The sequence below is a fragment of the Cucurbita moschata genome, unplaced genomic scaffold (assembly GCF_002738365.1).
Source record: "Cucurbita moschata cultivar Rifu unplaced genomic scaffold, Cmos_1.0 Cmo_Scf00005, whole genome shotgun sequence".
NCBI classification, from domain to species: domain Eukaryota; kingdom Viridiplantae; phylum Streptophyta; class Magnoliopsida; order Cucurbitales; family Cucurbitaceae; genus Cucurbita; species Cucurbita moschata.
In genome coordinates this window covers 5,518,670-5,536,623 of record NW_019268521.1, presented here as the reverse complement: position 1 = coordinate 5,536,623, position 17,954 = coordinate 5,518,670, and the positions used below count along the sequence as shown (strand labels likewise).

Sequence of the window (17,954 nt, the reverse complement as noted above, 5' to 3'; positions counted from 1 at the left end):
TATATATATATATATATATATATATATATATATATATATATATATATATATATATATATATATATATATATATATATATATGTTTGTTTAGAAACGTGTCCAGTTCCCAATCCCATCAACTACTGAGTATGGCTGGTCCAGGGCCACTCTGGTTTTATCTGCATGACAAAGTGCGCGTGCAGGTCAAGATTGTGACAACCTGAAAGCTTTCCATCTTTGAAACTCACAAATCCATCACTTTGATTCAATTACTCTCTTATCCCCATGTCCCATTTTCATCCCCATCCTCATCCATCACACAAATATATAGAAAACACTGAATTGAGGATGATGAGGGATATGAACAACCGAATACGCGAGACCAGGAAAAAGCCGCAACGTCTAAAATTTAACATCTTTGTTTGAGAAAAGCCACAACACAAAACAAAATTTCTCAAAGAAAATTCCTACCACTTACGACAAAACCGCCTTCAGGAGAATTTTCATTTTCCATATAGATCCAAGCCTATAAGAATATTCGCTATGCATTATGAAATCGATGATGTACGCAGGACTTGATTCTTTGCCTTCAAAATTGGAATATTAGGAACTAGCTGTCTCAAGTGCGTCTATATGATTAAGAATAAGCTGTCCCTTTACCCATCGTGGGCGTACCGTGATACGCATCAATAATGTACCGCTGTCGGATGGATTGGTACAAAACGTTGAAACTTAAAGATCACCTCTGAAAAAATAATCTCTTTCAGTTCGACCCGAGGGGTGTAGAAGAAAATAACTGCCACTGGATGAGATGGGATTTAGTTTTACTCTTCCACTAGAGGCTTCTTTTGCTGTTTAGTGTATTGTTGAGTTGAATTTTGTGTTAAACATTATGAAAAAAGCAAACTAGACTGCAGAATATGATGAATTCTTCACCATCCAAACATTTCAACGATGCAGAATAACAGAAGAATAAAAGGACTTCGATGGTCGTTTCATTATTTCCACTCGTATAATCATTCGTGTACCGACAAAAGAACCTATCTTAGTGAAACTCCCACTGCCACCCCCACCCTCTTCTTGTTATTTTCATTTCCCTCCCCAATTGCCTTATTTAAACACAAACCACGCACCACAACAAAATAAACTCAACAGTCAACGCACTCTCCCTTTCCCTTTTCCTTTCCCTTTTCCTTTCCCTTTCTCTCTCGCTTTCTTCTTCTCCCTTTTCCTCCTTTTGGCTATCCAGAAAAATGGATGGTTTTTTCCGAACAGTGGTGGCGAGTGTGCCTGTGGGAGTGGGTGCACTATTGTTCACGACGTTGTGCGTCGTGGGAGGGGGGTTGGTTTATTTCTATGGACCTTACTGGGGAGTGAGAAGGGTGCCTGGTCCACCAGCTATTCCGCTGGTCGGACACCTTCCCTTGCTGGCTAAGTACGGCCCAGACGTTTTCTCTGTCCTCGCCTCCCAATATGGCCCCATCTTCAGGTCAGTTTCCTGTCTTCTTCTGACTTTCCTATCTTAAAAATCCTTCCTTTTTACTTCGGAGATGGTCAACAAACGACGTCGCTTATCGTACCTTAGCTCGACTGTGCAGTTAGAGGGATATTGTAGGCATAATTTGGTTCTATTCACTTGCACGCTCTTAAAATCTTTTCTTTTCGTAAAATTATGAATATAAATGGCCAAGTATTTCTATATAACCCCTGTAAATTTCGAAATCGATGGATGGATGTACATAAACGAGGGGAATTTGATGATATCTATTGATGTGAAATGAAAAGGGAATAACAGTGTGGCAATATTCAATGATTGTAATGATATGCTACTGGCCAAAGATTTTGATGGGATTGCACTATAATTCCTTTTGCCGACAGCAAAAGTTACTAGAACATACAGTGAAGGGGGGTAACCCCTGAAACCTGTGTAGGGAATGAAATGTTGGTTTTGCTTGTGTTAATGAAATTCTTCCAACTATTTTTAATCAAACAGGTTCCATATGGGTAGGCAGCCATTGATAATTATAGCAGACCCTGAGCTTTGTAAAGAAGTTGGTATCAAGAAATTCAAGGACATCCCAAATAGAAGTGTCCCTTCTCCAATATCAGCTTCCCCGCTTCATCAGAAAGGTCTTTTCTTCACAAGGTACTTTTCTTTTTCGTTCTTTCCTTTACTAAGGGGGAAAAAACTCTATCAACTGCTTAACTACTCCATTTAATTTTAAAGGGATGCAAGATGGTCGACAATGCGAAACACTATACTATCGGTCTATCAGCCCTCTCATCTTACGAGACTAATACCTACTATGCAATCAATCATTGAAACTGCCACTCAAAATCTCCATTCCTCTGTCGAGGAAGACATCCCTTTCTCCAATCTCTCCCTCAAATTGACCACCGATGTAATTGGAACAGCAGCCTTCGGTGTCAACTTTGGGCTCTCTAATCCTCAAGCAACCAAAACTTGCGGTACCAATGGCCGTGACAGCAAAAATGATGAAGTTTCAGACTTCATCAATCAACATATCTACTCCACAACGCAGCTCAAGATGGATTTATCGGGTTCCTTCTCAATCATTTTGGGACTTCTTGTCCCTATACTCCAAGAACCATTTAGACAAATCCTGAAGAGAATACCATCCACCATGGACTGGAAAGTTGACCGGACAAATCAGAAGTTAAGTGGTCGGCTTAATGAGATCGTGGACAAGAGAATGAAATGTAACGATCGAAGTTCAAAAGACTTCTTATCTCTCATTTTGAGAGCAAGAGAGTCAGAGACGGTATCAAGGAATGTCTTCTCTCCAGACTACATCAGCGCAGTCACGTACGAACACCTACTTGCTGGTTCAGCTACTACAGCATTCACGTTGTCTTCTATTGTATATTTAGTTGCTGGACATCCAGAAGTCGAGAAGAAGTTGCTAGAAGAGATTGACAACTATGGTCCATCAGATCAGATACCAACAGCTAATGATCTTCAACAAAAGTTTCCATATCTTGATCAGGTTAAGTAATTTGGGTTATGTTCTCGTTTCTATAGTTTAAGACCTCTCACATGAGAAGATTCATTGTTATCGTATTCTCTGAGGGCAGGTGATTAAAGAGGCTATGAGGTTCTACACTGTTTCCCCTCTAGTAGCTAGGGAGACATCTAAAGATGTGGAGATTGGTGGATATCTTCTTCCCAAGGTAATTCAATGAAAACCAACTGATGCATCTTTGTCTTCAAGCAACTTAGTGAATCAGTCTAACTAATTGAAAGACACTACTTTTTTATGAGATTAGGGAACATGGGTTTGGTTAGCACTTGGAGTTCTTGCCAAGGATCCAAAGAATTTTCCAGAACCTGATAAATTTAAACCCGAGAGGTTTGATCCAGATGCAGAAGAGGAGAAACAAAGACACCCCTATGCCTTAATCCCGTTCGGAATTGGTCCTCGAGCATGTATTGGTCAGAAGTTCGCCCTTCAGGAATTGAAGCTCACTTTGATTCATTTGTATAGGAAGTTTGCATTTAGGCATTCCCTCTCCATGGAACAACCTCTTGAACTTGAGTATGGTGTCATTCTCAACTTCAAGAATGGTGTCAAGCTCAGAGTGATTAACCGTAAATAGAGGGTATTACATTGACTATGGCCAAAATCTTATAGGCTGTGAGAATCTAATTCTATCAGTTTGTACGCTAAGTGTCAATCATCAAAGCTATGTCAAAAGAAGGTTATGTATGTTTCTAAAAGATATATTCTCCCCAAAACCATCTTTGGTGTTAGTTACTACCTGAAATTACATAAACAGAAAATCTTCTTTGATCAAAAGGATCTGATCCAGATAATATAAGCTTAGGCCAAGAGTTCTAAACAAAATTTGCAGAAGTGGCAAAAACAAGAGCTATAATACAAAGAACGAGCCATTCTCCATTGGATCTGACACAATACAACTCTGTCGAATGATTCACAATTTTGATGGCAGGAATTAAGAAATAAGGCAGTGCAGAACTCTTCTAGAATGAACAGAAACAGGTTTCATAAGCGAGCCTCTCTCTAATTGCTCATGATCTTAGCTTTGTTCCATTCTTATCCAATCGTGTGGACAGCATGAATGGCTTAAAGGGGTTGACTGATGAATCAGAGCCAGCACTACTCTTAGAATCCCCAGTAGAGAAACCTGCTGACTTCTGAAGGAATTGATACTCATCCATGGACTGCCTTTGAACTCGATGCGATAAATGACTGTTTGTTTTCTGCTTCACCTTTGTCGACTCTGTAGGGTTCATGTAACTTGGCCTACTATAACTGCTATTCTCAGGTCTTTCAATGGTTGAGAAAACATTCCCCGACGCAGGAGTTGTCGATGTGCAGATCGAAGATGAAACAGAGCTCTCATCGTACCGGAAATCAGAACTTGGGCTAGAACAAGAACGAGCTTGCCCACTTGAGGGAGGTTTAGCAGATATCCTAGTGGATACATTGTTTCTCCGAATCTTCACCAAACTTGGTTCAGAAACTATGGAATGTTTAGGTACGATAGACTCTATACATTTCTTTGAAGGTGGTGGAGTGACCTCAATGGAATCAGTGCGAGATTGTTCTTTCAACATTGTCTCCCATGGCTTAGCTGCCATCCATCTCTCCAACCAACTCCATCCCCAATTGTTCTTGTCGAACTCGGAATTCTTAAGAGCGTAAATCGATGCATTTACTTGCGAAGTTGAGCTTGGTGTTGCCTTCAATTGCTGGAGAGCAAAAAATAAACACAAAAACCAAACTGAGATATTATTTCTCAAAGGAAAAACCGACACGCGATACATGATCGGAAGTATCTCGACTATTATACCTTCTGAACAAGAGAGTAAGCAATTGCTCTTTCCCTCTTAAATGCTCCATATTGCTTCATTTGTAACTTAGCTTTGATATCTTCCATTGTCCCTTTGCTATCACACCAACCTTCCTGCAAATGAACCAAATGCTTACTTTAGTTCTCAATGGCGATGTTTTGATATACAATTCATAATAACATCTTCTCCTTGTATTATGACAACCTCAGCTTGCTTTAGGAGATCAGCCTTGCTGCGATGTTCATTAAGCAATTGCTGCACAGCCTGCCCCTCAACCGACATCCTCACATGACGCGCTCGGACACGAGCTTGGACTCTAACCAGAGCCTGCATGCACCTCAGTGTAATAGCTGCCTGCTTCCTCACCAAACGACCCCTCACCAGAGCTTGAAGCCTCACCACTCCCTTCAAGGCTCTAAGAGCCCTCCTAGACTACAAAAAGTTCCACGACCAAATCAGTAAAGAACTTGCCATGGTGTCCTAAACAGAGTTAGAAACTTATTAGCATGAAGAGGAAAGAGTTGTACCAAGAAACCACGAAATGCAGTTTGGATCCGAATTGCAGCCCATTCTTGGCGGACAACCCTGAAATTCTTGGGCGGAGCACGGAGGACAGCGGCGACGGCGGCAGTAAAAGAATCAGGCGCTCGAGGAGAATCAGAGCCTTCAGAAGCTGCTTTATGTGCCCCTTTATAACCCTTCCATACAGAGCTCAAATCCCCTGAAGGGCTCCTCCATAGCCTCCATTTCTTAGTTTTACTACACAACTTCTCCTGTAAAAACACACACAAACAAACAATCACCATTTCCAAGCTTCAAAAACAGATTGGAAAAGAAAGAAAGAAAGAAAGAAAGAACAAATCCAAAATTCAGCTCACATTGTCGTCCTTCTCAGACTTCCTCTGCCCTGTAAAGACCTTCCTCCATTTCCCAGAACCCCCCATCAAATCAGAGAAGAAACAGAGCAATGAGTATTAAATGATATCAGATAGTCAAAGCTTTAGAGGCAATGGTTATCTGAAGGACAGAAAGGAACTCCAGCCTTTTTGAGCAGAGGAACAATTCAAAATCTTTGAAAGAGAAATGGGTTTAGTTTTGTTCTTCGTGGGAAAGTGGAGAGTTCATGGACAACCAACCACAGCTTCCCATTTGAATTTCAAAATATAACGATGGAGGGAGGGAGGTCGCTTTGTGGGGCTTCCTCCCGCTCGATTCCAATAGGCCATAAAGGTTTCTTTTTTACTCTTGGGGTTTTACAATATTACGAAATTACCTCACCCTCGATTTCCCCGAAAAAAACAAACAAACAAATCTTCCATGAAAAGGCACGCTAGAAAGCACGGGTAGATAGATGATAGCAGAAGAAAAAACACGTAGGAGACCAGAAGCCCTCCTTTTCTCTTTATTTCATCAGTTTCTCGTAGGTGATTCCCCACCGTCCGATCTCGCCCCGGAATCCAATGCTCTCTTTAGTTCTACTGGGACGAACCAAGGAGAAAACTGGAGGGCATGTGACGCTTCCATTCAAAGGAAGGTCGAAGCGTCCAAATGATATTATGATTAAGAAAAATAAGTAACTTAGTTAAGTAGTAAATTATTAAAAGTAAAAAATAATAATAATAAAATATATTTATATTGAAATGGGGAGGAAATTACAATTCTTACAAATTTTATTCCACGTNGCTGCCATCCATCTCTCCAACCAACTCCATCCCCAATTGTTCTTGTCGAACTCGGAATTCTTAAGAGCGTAAATCGATGCATTTACTTGCGAAGTTGAGCTTGGTGTTGCCTTCAATTGCTGGAGAGCAAAAAATAAACACAAAAACCAAACTGAGATATTATTTCTCAAAGGAAAAACCGACACGCGATACATGATCGGAAGTATCTCGACTATTATACCTTCTGAACAAGAGAGTAAGCAATTGCTCTTTCCCTCTTAAATGCTCCATATTGCTTCATTTGTAACTTAGCTTTGATATCTTCCATTGTCCCTTTGCTATCACACCAACCTTCCTGCAAATGAACCAAATGCTTACTTTAGTTCTCAATGGCGATGTTTTGATATACAATTCATAATAACATCTTCTCCTTGTATTATGACAACCTCAGCTTGCTTTAGGAGATCAGCCTTGCTGCGATGTTCATTAAGCAATTGCTGCACAGCCTGCCCCTCAACCGACATCCTCACATGACGCGCTCGGACACGAGCTTGGACTCTAACCAGAGCCTGCATGCACCTCAGTGTAATAGCTGCCTGCTTCCTCACCAAACGACCCCTCACCAGAGCTTGAAGCCTCACCACTCCCTTCAAGGCTCTAAGAGCCCTCCTAGACTACAAAAAGTTCCACGACCAAATCAGTAAAGAACTTGCCATGGTGTCCTAAACAGAGTTAGAAACTTATTAGCATGAAGAGGAAAGAGTTGTACCAAGAAACCACGAAATGCAGTTTGGATCCGAATTGCAGCCCATTCTTGGCGGACAACCCTGAAATTCTTGGGCGGAGCACGGAGGACAGCGGCGACGGCGGCAGTAAAAGAATCAGGCGCTCGAGGAGAATCAGAGCCTTCAGAAGCTGCTTTATGTGCCCCTTTATAACCCTTCCATACAGAGCTCAAATCCCCTGAAGGGCTCCTCCATAGCCTCCATTTCTTAGTTTTACTACACAACTTCTCCTGTAAAAACACACACAAACAAACAATCACCATTTCCAAGCTTCAAAAACAGATTGGAAAAGAAAGAAAGAAAGAAAGAAAGAACAAATCCAAAATTCAGCTCACATTGTCGTCCTTCTCAGACTTCCTCTGCCCTGTAAAGACCTTCCTCCATTTCCCAGAACCCCCCATCAAATCAGAGAAGAAACAGAGCAATGAGTATTAAATGATATCAGATAGTCAAAGCTTTAGAGGCAATGGTTATCTGAAGGACAGAAAGGAACTCCAGCCTTTTTGAGCAGAGGAACAATTCAAAATCTTTGAAAGAGAAATGGGTTTAGTTTTGTTCTTCGTGGGAAAGTGGAGAGTTCATGGACAACCAACCACAGCTTCCCATTTGAATTTCAAAATATAACGATGGAGGGAGGGAGGTCGCTTTGTGGGGCTTCCTCCCGCTCGATTCCAATAGGCCATAAAGGTTTCTTTTTTACTCTTGGGGTTTTACAATATTACGAAATTACCTCACCCTCGATTTCCCCGAAAAAAACAAACAAACAAATCTTCCATGAAAAGGCACGCTAGAAAGCACGGGTAGATAGATGATAGCAGAAGAAAAAACACGTAGGAGACCAGAAGCCCTCCTTTTCTCTTTATTTCATCAGTTTCTCGTAGGTGATTCCCCACCGTCCGATCTCGCCCCGGAATCCAATGCTCTCTTTAGTTCTACTGGGACGAACCAAGGAGAAAACTGGAGGGCATGTGACGCTTCCATTCAAAGGAAGGTCGAAGCGTCCAAATGATATTATGATTAAGAAAAATAAGTAACTTAGTTAAGTAGTAAATTATTAAAAGTAAAAAATAATAATAATAAAATATATTTATATTGAAATGGGGAGGAAATTACAATTCTTACAAATTTTATTCCACGTCAACCTATAAATTGATTTTTAAAAACTTTCGTTTTCCTATAAAATGTGCATTTTTTTTTTTGTCGTTTTCGATACACCAGTAATAATAAAAACTTTTGTATTTCAAAATTAAAAAAATATTTTATGAAACACAACAAAATAATTAAACATCACTATTTTAAATTCAAATTTCAAAAAGAAAAAAAGACAATGAACTGTGCATATCTATAATATATATATTAATCTGGGTTGTCCTATTGGACGCCATACTGGTAACATCTGGGTCGACCAACGAAATCCAACGGCACCTGTTTTTTCTTTTTTTTTTTCCTTTTCTTTTCCAAATTAATTATTGTAACTACATTTTTTAATAAATAAAATAATCGACTAATTAGAACTTTAGAAGACACCGGACTTGCCGACATTAATAAAAGTTCAACATTTGTAATTATTTTATTATTTTAATTAAGAAGCCCTAAAGCTTGTATTGTGTGTTTGTGTCTATATATATATATATATATATATATATATTTGTAGTATTTAATTGTTATTTGGATTGGCGTAGCCTTCACCCTTAATTTCTTACATTAAAAAAATCCCCATACTCCCACTTCAAAAGTCAACCAAACTAATTCAAATATAATATTAACAAAAATATATTAGTCACGTAAGTAAGTGGTATAATATATCCCATAAAAATACACGTTAACTCCACTCAAATATCTTCATCTTTTTTAATATTTTAATTTTTTTTGTACCTATTATATTATTGTTAATTTTTTTCTAAACTTATTTTAAAAACAAAGTAAAAAAAAAAAAAAAAAAAAAAAAAAAAAAAAAAAAAAAAAAAAAAAAAAAAAAAAAAAAAAAAAAAAAAAAAAAAAAAATAAAAAAAAAAAAAAAAAAGAATTTTCTACAATAAATTTAAAATAATTTATTTAGTTCAACTCTTACCTAAATAAAATAGCGAAATAGTTTATATTTTTCTACTTAACTATGCTCAGATTCATATCATGACAACTAATATTTGATTCATCCGTTATTTCCTTTAAAAAATTGAATTAAAAAGGCAAGAAACATCTGCAATGAGATCAGCAAACAAAGGGGACAATAATTTGTGCAATAATTAATGATGAACAAGAACAAAAAAGGAAAAAAAGGGAAGGAGCCAATTGGAAATCACAGCGTGGCAATGTGATTATCTTGATCGAAGATGATTAGTTTTCTAATCTATTTTACTTTAATTTGTTAACAGTGTGGTGGTGATTCGGATGGGCGACAAAATGGAGATGGAATTAGAAAGGGGAATGAAGGCATGTGGGGTGGTGGTGGTTTGATATATAAAGGCCCCCATCATCTGTTCTTCCCAATTCTAATTGCCGTTTTTCGCTCCATTCCTTCAACAACCTCAAATTCAAAACAAACCCCCTCTCTTGTTGTCTCTTTTAGTAATGGGGTTCTGAAATTCCCTTTTGTTTTGTTTCTCCTTTTTTGGGAAGACTTTCGATCCTTCACCATATATATATATATATAAAAGGGTATAATCTGTAGAAGATACCGCCGCTACTGCCTTTTCCCGATGTTTCTTCACCATTTATGTTAACAAACACTTCGATCGTGAATGGAAGCGAACAATTCAAGAAGCAAGTTCAAGAGAGTCTGCGTCTTCTGCGGCAGCAACTCCGGCCATCGGAAAGTCTTCAGCGATGCTGCTCTTGATCTCGGAAATGAACTGGTTAGCTTCTTCTCCAATCCATTGAGTTTTACCATTGATTGCGTTATTAGGTTATTTCTTAATGTTCTTGTTTCTGTGGTTTCCATTTCCAGGTCGCGAGGAAGATTGATTTGGCGTACGGTGGGGGAAGTGTTGGGCTTATGGGTTTGATATCACAGACTGTTCACGATGGAGGCTGCCATGTTCTTGGGTAGGATAGATCCAAATTTGGGCAGTTTTGTATGCAAGAATCGAATGTATTATTGATTCATGTTTTGATGCAGGATCATTCCAAAAGCTTTGATGCCCCATGAGGTATATAAGCTTGTTTGTTTCTCCATTTTAGTGTCTCTAAACTCATAACATGTCTCTGTAAATTGTGTTGGATGATCCTGGTAGATCTCTGGACAAACTGTTGGGGAGGTAAGAACAGTTTTGGACATGCATGAGCGCAAAGCTGCAATGGCTCGAGAATCAGATGCTTTTATTGCTCTTCCTGGTAACTCTCCACATAATTGTAGCTAATTGAAGCTAATTGTAGCCAATTGTAGCCAATAGTGTGTTTAATGTATGATTGTTATTTGGTTTAGGAGGGTATGGGACAATGGAAGAGCTGTTGGAAATGATAACCTGGGCTCAACTGGGTATCCATAAGAAACCAGTAAGCGTAGCCTTTGCAAACTATGTGGTTGAAGGTTGTATGTTAAGCTTAATTACTCTGCGCAGGTTGGGCTGCTTAATGTTGATGGTTACTACAACTCTTTGTTGGCTCTGTTTGACAATGGCGTTGTGGAAGGTTTCATTAAGCCTGGTGCTCGAGAGATTGTGATATCTGCTCCAACAGCGAAGGAACTCATGGAGAAAATGGAGGTATCTATCTGAAAAGTGAAAACCAAAGCCATTCTAATTCTGTCTCTGAAAACCAAAGCCATTATAATTCTTGGTTTGTGCAGGAACATACTCCATTCAGTGAACACATTGCTCCACATGAAAGCTGGGAATTGGAGCAGCTTGGTAACGACCATAAACCATGACTGATAAGTGGTAATGGGTCTTCATTTTTAATGCCATTTTTAATCATGAATGGGAACCTGTTGTTATGGGGCCATAAGTGGTTCATCATTGTGTACTTGTGTTCTTTGTGATTTGAGTTCTAATAAATGCCTCTTTCTGTTTACAAAGTGCTTAGTTTGTGGTCAATCCAAATACCAGTTGATGCTCACCCCCTAGTAAATATTGTCCGATTTAGTCCATTACGTATTTCGTTAACTTCACGATTCTACTAGGGAGAGGTTTTTACGCCCTCATAGAAAATGTTTTGTTTCCCGCTTCAACCGACGTGGAATCTCATAGGTCACCACTTCTTTGCACTTTATATATACAATAGGTTACTTATTTTCCATATTATTCTGTTGAGTGCTTCACTGATTATAATAGCACCTTCTAATTCAACTTGTTTAAAGGTCCATAGCTATACTGAGCTTGAAGGACAAACTGAATGATTCAGATGCTTCAGCTGTCTTTCAGTTTGAAAACGAATGGATATGATTTCTTATGCTCCTTTTTTGGACAAAAGTGAATATATATATATATATCTTTTCCTAATTGTACAGAGATGATAGACACCAAAGCCACCTCATTGATCAGGTAAATCATCCTTAACATCCTATTTAGAGGAGGCACCTATGACAACCCAAGTCCACCGCTAGTAAATATAGTATTCTTTGGACTTTTTCTTTCGAGCTTTCCCTTAAGGTTTTAATAAGCGTCTACTAGGGAGAAGTTTCCACAACCTTATAAGAAATGTTTCGTTCCCCTCTCCAACCATTATGAGATCTTACAATCTACCTCTCTTGGAGGCCAGCGTCCTAGTTGGCACACCATTCGATGTCTGGCTCTATACCATTTGTAACAGCCCAAGTCTAACAAATATTGTCTTATTTGAGCTTTTTCAGGAAAAGGTTTTCAACCAATGTGAGATTTCACATACCGAAATTTCAATACACAGGACAAACAAAAGTAGCGGGTACCAAAATTATAGGAAACCCAATGGTCTGTCACCTCTGGAAATCCAGTTCATCATAAGCTAGCTTTATTTGACAAGCTTGGCCTGAAGTCAGTCTGCCAAAAGTGTCACATGGGTTTTTCAGGTTATCGTCCATTCCCGCAGCAGGTGTAGGGTTTTTGTGTTGTGGGTATCTTTCCCGTAGTCCTATGAGGAAGTCTTGCTATCAATCACATGGCTGGTTGTGATCGGAAGAATCGTAAGCTAAGGAATTTGGAGATGAAAGCTTGGGAAAGATGTGTTGTTGAATGCTGGGTTTCTTTTTTTTGTCATTAAAGAGTTATTGGTAATTGCTAACACAGAGTGGTGAGTGTGAAGAAACGACACGAGGGGCCTGCGTGTATTAAGTGGTAGAAACTAAGAGAGTGGATGGTTTTGGCTGTTAATTCCCACCTTTTCATGGGGGGGCCTTTTCTTTCTACCATTAGTCCCCACAGCCTACAGAACTGCTTGTTGATCTGCTAGACATGTTTGTTCGCAATAATGGAGATCATGGAAAGCTGAGGTTATCAGATAATGGATCCATCTCCCTCAACTCAACTTTGTCTGAAACGCTGAATGCTATCGCTTCGGCGTTCCAAGTAGAAAGAAAAAATGGATGTGATGTTATTTAAAGAAAAACAAAGAAAGGTGGTTGATTCTTCTCACCAATTATCTCGACGAGTTGAAACATTAGACTCTTGACCAAAGATATCTGTAACAGTCTAAGTACACCGCTGGCATATATTGTCATCTTTGGACTTTCCCCTTAAAATGCATCTGCTAGGGAGGAATTTCAATACCCTTATAAACAATGTTTCATTACTCTCTCTAACTGATGTACACAAAATCATACATTTGAATCTCCATCCTGCATGTTAGGCCAAATTTAAAAAAGAATTAAATAATATTTAGTACTCACCTCGAGGATAAACGTAGTAAGAAAGTTGATTAGAAGATCTCATGCTTCCAAACTTTTTGGAATGTAATTTCTTGAGTAAGAGGACCTTGGAGTATAACACAAGAAAATAAATGGTTGAACAATCTTCATAAATTGACTAAGATCATGATCATCATCATTCTTCAAAAATTCATACATTATAATGGGTAATTGGATATTATGAAATGGCCTCAAACATTGAAACAATCAATCAAAGGAGATCTCGAAACATGTGGTGCCTATGCAAGCAAGAAGGTATAATTCTAAAAAACACACCCATGAGAAAGTGGAGTGCATTCCCAAATTCCAACCCAGATCAGAATATGTTCATACCTGGATGGACTCCCACATTGGTATTATATCTACACATGAACCGTCTTCACGGTCTTCAAGCGTCAGCCTTTGCTTTTGATGATAACATCATATTCTGCAATGTGGTTGTCTGAATGATTGCACTGGGGCTTGAATCTCGTAGGCGCACAGATGATCCAGATCTATGCCCAAAGCTCCTATCCACACCACTTCGCTTAAATCGTCGGTATAGCCAAGTAAGACGTCGGGTCAGTCGTGCTGAACTCACAAGCAGAATAACACCTGTGATGATTAGCAGCCTGTATACAGAGAAAGTCTTGCATAAATAACATTAACCCACAAAGGCAGATTAACATGTATTCAACGTACGTATATACCAAAGACCATTCTTTTCTAGGAGGAAAAAACAGCAATTAAGCATCCAATTGTCAATCAATCTTCACTAGCTAAGCCTTTCCAAGTATTTAATGCACTGGACCCTCGAAATCGTCCAGTCAGTTATCATAAACACGGAATGTAGTTAACGATTTTCTTTATCAAGTCAAGGTAGTGATGTAGAAACCATAGAACGGGTATGTATTTCTAGTTTACCATCCCAGCAGAAGGAAGAGGCGAGCAGTCGGTGACGAGGGCAATTCTTCACCCAAAGCAAGCATACCAGCAACGACACCAGTGACGATAGATGCCACAGCAGCACATGTAGACACCACAATTGCCCTCCCATGTTTTAGTCCTCGAGTCTACTAAAGAAAAGACAACATCATTATGAACTAGAACAACACAGGCAAAAGCTGTCAATAAAACAATAAACATTAAATGCAGAACAGAATGGTAAAGAGATCAAATCACCAAGAGTTCAAAGTACCTGATAGTAAAATCCTGTAGCACTGCAACAAATACTTATCAGGATGCATATTGGTACCAATATTTCGTGGAAGCCCTGCTCCAAGAATAAGAATCCCATTTTTGATATTACAGATGCCATCCTGAAATTGCAGATTTAAATTGTAACATTTTGCCGATATGAATCTGAAAAGCTGATTGGATTATTTCCCTTTCAAAATGTGAGTGGAGTCGATCAGGCTCGACGCAAGCCATAGATGTGTAAACAACTAAAAACTCTATAGCATGCGTATACTCCAGTCCTAAAACATCATGACCGTATACAGTCAACCATAACAATTATAGAACTACTAAAAGTTTCTCTTTTCATTTTCTAATCTATCCTGACCGTCGAAAGAAAAGCTGGCTAAGATTCAACTTGAGACAAACTAGGATACCACCGCGATCGGGCAGGATCCATGATTCCTCACAGTCAAGCAAAGTTCTAATACCTATTAGTCATCCTCAACCATAATAATTGCAGGAAATGTATTCCATCAAGCAAAAGAGTGCAAGCCAGAACAGTACCCGAACAAAATGCCAGATTCTAAGCCGTATATTATTTCTTCGACAACTTCAAATTCCATCTGCAACATATATACATGTGTAACATATTATTTTTTGGGAGGACAAGAAAACCAGTGAAAAGTCAATACTAAAGCAATGAATTTACCAACTCTTGTTCTTTCCTTTGACGTTTGTAGAAATGAAGCCATCCGCTAAGAAGAACCTGTTAGAACATATACATATACCCAATCATTTCTAGAACTCAACACATTCATCTTTTACAGCTTAATTTACAGAGTACTAGAAAGTTATATTCTGCAAGCAAGACCATAAAATTAAACGAACATAAAAAGCCTTATCTAGTTTACATGGCCAGAGATTTTTATAAACCGTAAGGTGTCAATAATATAAGATACCTACAAACAAGATGGTAATGATGAAAGCTAGCCATGGCAAATGGAAAATCGATATCGCAGACGCCTTTTGCTCCTCGCCTCCAGCACCAACCCCTTGAAATGAAACCCAAAAAAACGGCCAAGTAAATTACAGAATTAGGAAGGAATATGAACATTCACAAAAAGCTGAGATACATGACATGAGATAAACCTCAGATGCATAAAATGAACTTTAAAAGACAGGAAAGGCGAAAAAAGGATCAAAACAATAGTTAGCTTAATGACACAAAGATGAACTTACATTACCTATGGTGCCAATGCCAGCAAGCGTAATCCCCATCCAATCGACAGCATTCATTATTTCCTTCAGATAAAAATGTGAAAAAATAGAGAGGATGGCAAGTCCACATCCAGAAACTGGTTGAATTATAGAGACCTGAAAGACGGAAATTAGAAAAGAATTGCATATTTCGGGGAAGAAAGTCCGTGCTACATTGACAAAACTGTATGAATTTTCCTGTGAGGTATGGATTCTTGGGAAAGAAGTAATCTACAAAATGGTTTTGTAACATCAAATTAGAGATGAAATATTTAGGTTACATGCTGTTTTCATAGTGATAGACAATACATAATGACAAGGGAAGTCACTTAGGCATCAAAACAGCAATTGATATTTCCATCAGCCAAGATCCAATAAACCAATGCCGAACAAAAACCGAAAAGACAAGGGCGTACGTAGCTGAATAAAGGACTTACAGGGGCGAGAGATAACGCTCTCAGCATTAGAACAGCTCCAAATATATCCATCAGAAAACCTATGATCCAAGTTTTGTTAAAAGCGTAAGCCCTTATCACCTATACAACACAAACAACAAGAGGAAATTTATCAACGCGTTCAATGAATTCGCTATAAGAAAGTTTACATTCAGAATACAACCCAATGAAATCGGGAAGTAGAGAAAAGTTGAAGATCAAATAAGATCAACATCAAAGAAACACAGTACAACTAGCCATCGCAGATGAAGGGAGAAAAAGAAGACGAATCGCATGAAATTAGATGACCCAGACGGAAATGTCGGGAAAATCACGACGCCCGTTGACATGGAGAAAGGAAATTGAAAAGAAAAGGAGAAACCGTACCTTGAGCTTGAAGGAGAGAGGAGGAAGAATGACGGTGCCCTTCTTCTGAATAATTTTGCCGATATTGTTGCCGGCGGCGGCGGCCAGAGTTAAACAAATGGGTTCCCACATATCTTCCTTGAAAGCCGAAAAATCGAAACACGGAGAAGAATCGAAGGAGACGGGGAAGAATAAATCAAGAAATCGGAGAGTACGGTTATGGTTGGAGGGGGAATTGCGATTTACGTCAGAGCATTGCCTCCAAATTTTTGCGCCAACGACGGAACTTTGTCCTTTTGCCTGTTTCTATCCCTTGCATTTCTAGCTAAACCAGGCCCTCAACAAAGCCCGTGGGATTTAATCACCTGCGGTTCATATGTTCCTCCACTCTTTTCACCTGCCTACGTGTCATCCTTTTATTGGCTGGTGGAGCTTATTTTCTTCAACTATACTAATTATTAAAAAAAATTAAGCGACAACCATTTTTTCTGTGTAATATACATTGCTTATTACCCACAAAACATTTTACCCGGAATAGGAAAGAAAGAGGCTTTCCCCTAATATGATTTGTAACAATTCAAGTCCATCACTGGTAGATAATCAATCTCTTTTAGGGGCCAATGTTTCGCTGACACATCGTTCAGTGTCCAACCATTCCCCTCTCGAATGGAGGTGGGATCTCACAATCCATCTCTTAGAGGTGAGTGTCCATCGTTCGATGTCTGGCTTTGTTACCATGTGTAACAGCCCAAGTCCACCACTAGCATAGTGTCCTCGCTGACATAACGTGCCCGTATCTTACTCTAATACCATTTGTAACAGCCCAAATCTATTACTGTAATAGATATTGTCTGTTTTGACTCGGTTACTTGTGACGGTCAGCCTCGCAATTAGAATATCTTCAATCATTCATGTTGTTCCAAACAGAAAAGCTGGGCTTAATCAACCCTTTGAAATGTCTAATCAATAAACAACAACGAACGCATCACGAACACGCCACCGAAACTTAATTCCAAAAGTCAGCCAATCCAAGCGCCGAGAAACGCTAAGAAGCGAAGAAAATCAAATCCGGACCCCACATTTTCCATCATTCCCCAGGGCTGTGCTCTTCAAATTAACCTTTCTTTTCCTTTTAAGATCAAACCCTTTAAATTTCCTCCTCTCCCAATCCCCATGGAAGATTACAGGTCGCATGGAAATGGGTTCGGCGGGGACATCAACACAGAGAGCAACTCCACCACAAACCCTGGAAGCTCATACGAATTGAGGTCATATTCCGCGTCTTATGCGCAGACCCAGATGGAGATGAAGAAAGGGGAAAAGGGTTGTGGGTCTTTCCCCAAGTCTTGGAGCTTGTCGGACCCTGAATTTCAGAGGAAGAAGAGGGTTGCTAGCTACAAGATGTACTCTGTGGAAGGCAAAATGAAGGGGTCTTTCAGAAACAGCTTCCGATGGCTGAAGCGCAGATGCGAACAGGTGGTTTATGGGTGGTGGTGATTCATTTGCCTCTCTTTCTCCTTAATCTCTGTAAGTGCTTTCTCATCATAATTCCAACAATTGTAATGTTCATCTTGATAAGAACACTTCGAATTGAATGTTTTTGGGATGCTGGGATTTGTTGTGGATAGAACAGAAGTGGTTTGATTTTAGCACCCTGGTAGC

At 39.2% G+C, this 17,954-nt stretch overlaps 5 protein-coding genes and 1 long non-coding RNA gene across 7 annotated transcripts in view; 3 read left to right on the top strand and 3 right to left on the bottom strand.

Moving 5' to 3' along the window:
* The window catches only part of LOC111443047 (cytochrome P450 711A1), a 5,584-nt gene extending 1,848 nt beyond the window's left edge, over nt 1-3,736 (top strand). Inside the window, exons 1-5 of one of the 2 annotated variants that reach the window (XM_023080654.1) lie at nt 122-1,468; nt 1,973-2,125; nt 2,207-2,987; nt 3,076-3,171; nt 3,268-3,736. In XM_023080654.1, the coding sequence (XP_022936422.1) occupies nt 1,233-1,468; nt 1,973-2,125; nt 2,207-2,987; nt 3,076-3,171; nt 3,268-3,597 (1,596 nt within the window). In that variant the 5' untranslated portion in view covers nt 122-1,232 and the 3' untranslated portion in view covers nt 3,598-3,736. Of the gene's footprint in view, nt 1-121; nt 1,469-1,972; nt 2,126-2,206; nt 2,988-3,075; nt 3,172-3,267 lie in introns of those variants that run through there. The other variant, XM_023080655.1, reaches the window with a different exon arrangement.
* A 54-nt stretch (nt 3,737-3,790) lies between these two features.
* On the bottom strand, nt 3,791-6,002 carry LOC111443048 (protein IQ-DOMAIN 1-like). The gene is made up of 5 exons (XM_023080656.1): nt 5,695-6,002; nt 5,344-5,589; nt 5,021-5,248; nt 4,816-4,929; nt 3,791-4,714 (listed from the first exon to the last, which is right to left on the bottom strand). The coding sequence occupies exons 1-5, from the start codon at nt 5,758-5,760 to the stop codon at nt 4,031-4,033; spliced, it is 1,338 nt and encodes a 445-aa protein (XP_022936424.1). The 5' UTR covers nt 5,761-6,002; the 3' UTR covers nt 3,791-4,030.
* Nucleotides 6,003-6,446: 444 nt separating this feature from the next.
* LOC111442923 (protein IQ-DOMAIN 1-like) lies at nt 6,447-7,909 on the bottom strand. The gene is made up of 5 exons (XM_023080481.1): nt 7,598-7,909; nt 7,247-7,492; nt 6,924-7,151; nt 6,719-6,832; nt 6,447-6,617 (listed from the first exon to the last, which is right to left on the bottom strand). Exons 1-5 carry the CDS (start codon nt 7,661-7,663, stop codon nt 6,447-6,449), a joined length of 825 nt encoding a protein of 274 aa, XP_022936249.1. The 5' UTR covers nt 7,664-7,909.
* Nucleotides 7,910-9,769: 1,860 nt separating this feature from the next.
* LOC111443050 (cytokinin riboside 5'-monophosphate phosphoribohydrolase LOG8-like) lies at nt 9,770-11,293 on the top strand. The gene is made up of 7 exons (XM_023080658.1): nt 9,770-10,114; nt 10,207-10,304; nt 10,378-10,408; nt 10,493-10,592; nt 10,684-10,754; nt 10,820-10,963; nt 11,047-11,293. Exons 1-7 carry the CDS (start codon nt 10,001-10,003, stop codon nt 11,125-11,127), a joined length of 639 nt encoding a protein of 212 aa, XP_022936426.1. The 5' UTR covers nt 9,770-10,000; the 3' UTR covers nt 11,128-11,293.
* Nucleotides 11,294-11,842: 549 nt separating this feature from the next.
* Nucleotides 11,843-12,939, top strand: LOC111443052. The gene is made up of 2 exons (XR_002710421.1): nt 11,843-12,758; nt 12,789-12,939. It is a non-coding gene; the product is annotated as an uncharacterized LOC111443052 (long non-coding RNA).
* A 222-nt stretch (nt 12,940-13,161) lies between these two features.
* Nucleotides 13,162-16,595, bottom strand: LOC111443049 (probable magnesium transporter NIPA9). Its single transcript, XM_023080657.1, has 9 exons — nt 16,314-16,595; nt 15,930-16,028; nt 15,480-15,609; nt 15,199-15,287; nt 14,945-15,001; nt 14,800-14,858; nt 14,255-14,375; nt 13,981-14,129; nt 13,162-13,688 (listed from the first exon to the last, which is right to left on the bottom strand). The coding sequence occupies exons 1-9, from the start codon at nt 16,422-16,424 to the stop codon at nt 13,466-13,468; spliced, it is 1,038 nt and encodes a 345-aa protein (XP_022936425.1). The 5' UTR covers nt 16,425-16,595; the 3' UTR covers nt 13,162-13,465.
* Between the last annotated feature and the right edge of the window lie 1,359 nt (nt 16,596-17,954).

Bases quoted from the DNA above. Each gene is read 5' to 3' on its own strand.
- LOC111443049 (XM_023080657.1), bottom strand. From the start codon at position 16,424: ATGTGGGAACCCATTTGTTTAACTCTGGCCGCCGCCGCCGGCAACAAT. The intron at 15,610-15,929 runs GTAAGTCCTTTA...TCCGTCTTTCAG, and splicing joins GAGCGTTATCTCTCGCCCCT to GTCTCTATAATTCAACCAGT. The intron at 13,689-13,980 runs GTAAACTAGAAA...CTCTGTATACAG, and splicing joins CTCTTCCTTCTGCTGGGATG to GCTGCTAATCATCACAGGTG.
- LOC111443048 (XM_023080656.1), bottom strand. From the start codon at position 5,760: ATGGGGGGTTCTGGGAAATGGAGGAAGGTCTTTACAGGGCAGAGGAAG. The intron at 5,249-5,343 runs GTACAACTCTTT...AACTTTTTGTAG, and splicing joins CTGCATTTCGTGGTTTCTTG to TCTAGGAGGGCTCTTAGAGC. The intron at 4,715-4,815 runs GTATAATAGTCG...TTTGCTCTCCAG, and splicing joins CTTACTCTCTTGTTCAGAAG to CAATTGAAGGCAACACCAAG.
- LOC111443050 (XM_023080658.1), top strand. From the start codon at position 10,001: ATGGAAGCGAACAATTCAAGAAGCAAGTTCAAGAGAGTCTGCGTCTTC. The intron at 10,409-10,492 runs GTATATAAGCTT...TGATCCTGGTAG, and splicing joins AAGCTTTGATGCCCCATGAG to ATCTCTGGACAAACTGTTGG. The intron at 10,964-11,046 runs GTATCTATCTGA...TGGTTTGTGCAG, and splicing joins AACTCATGGAGAAAATGGAG to GAACATACTCCATTCAGTGA.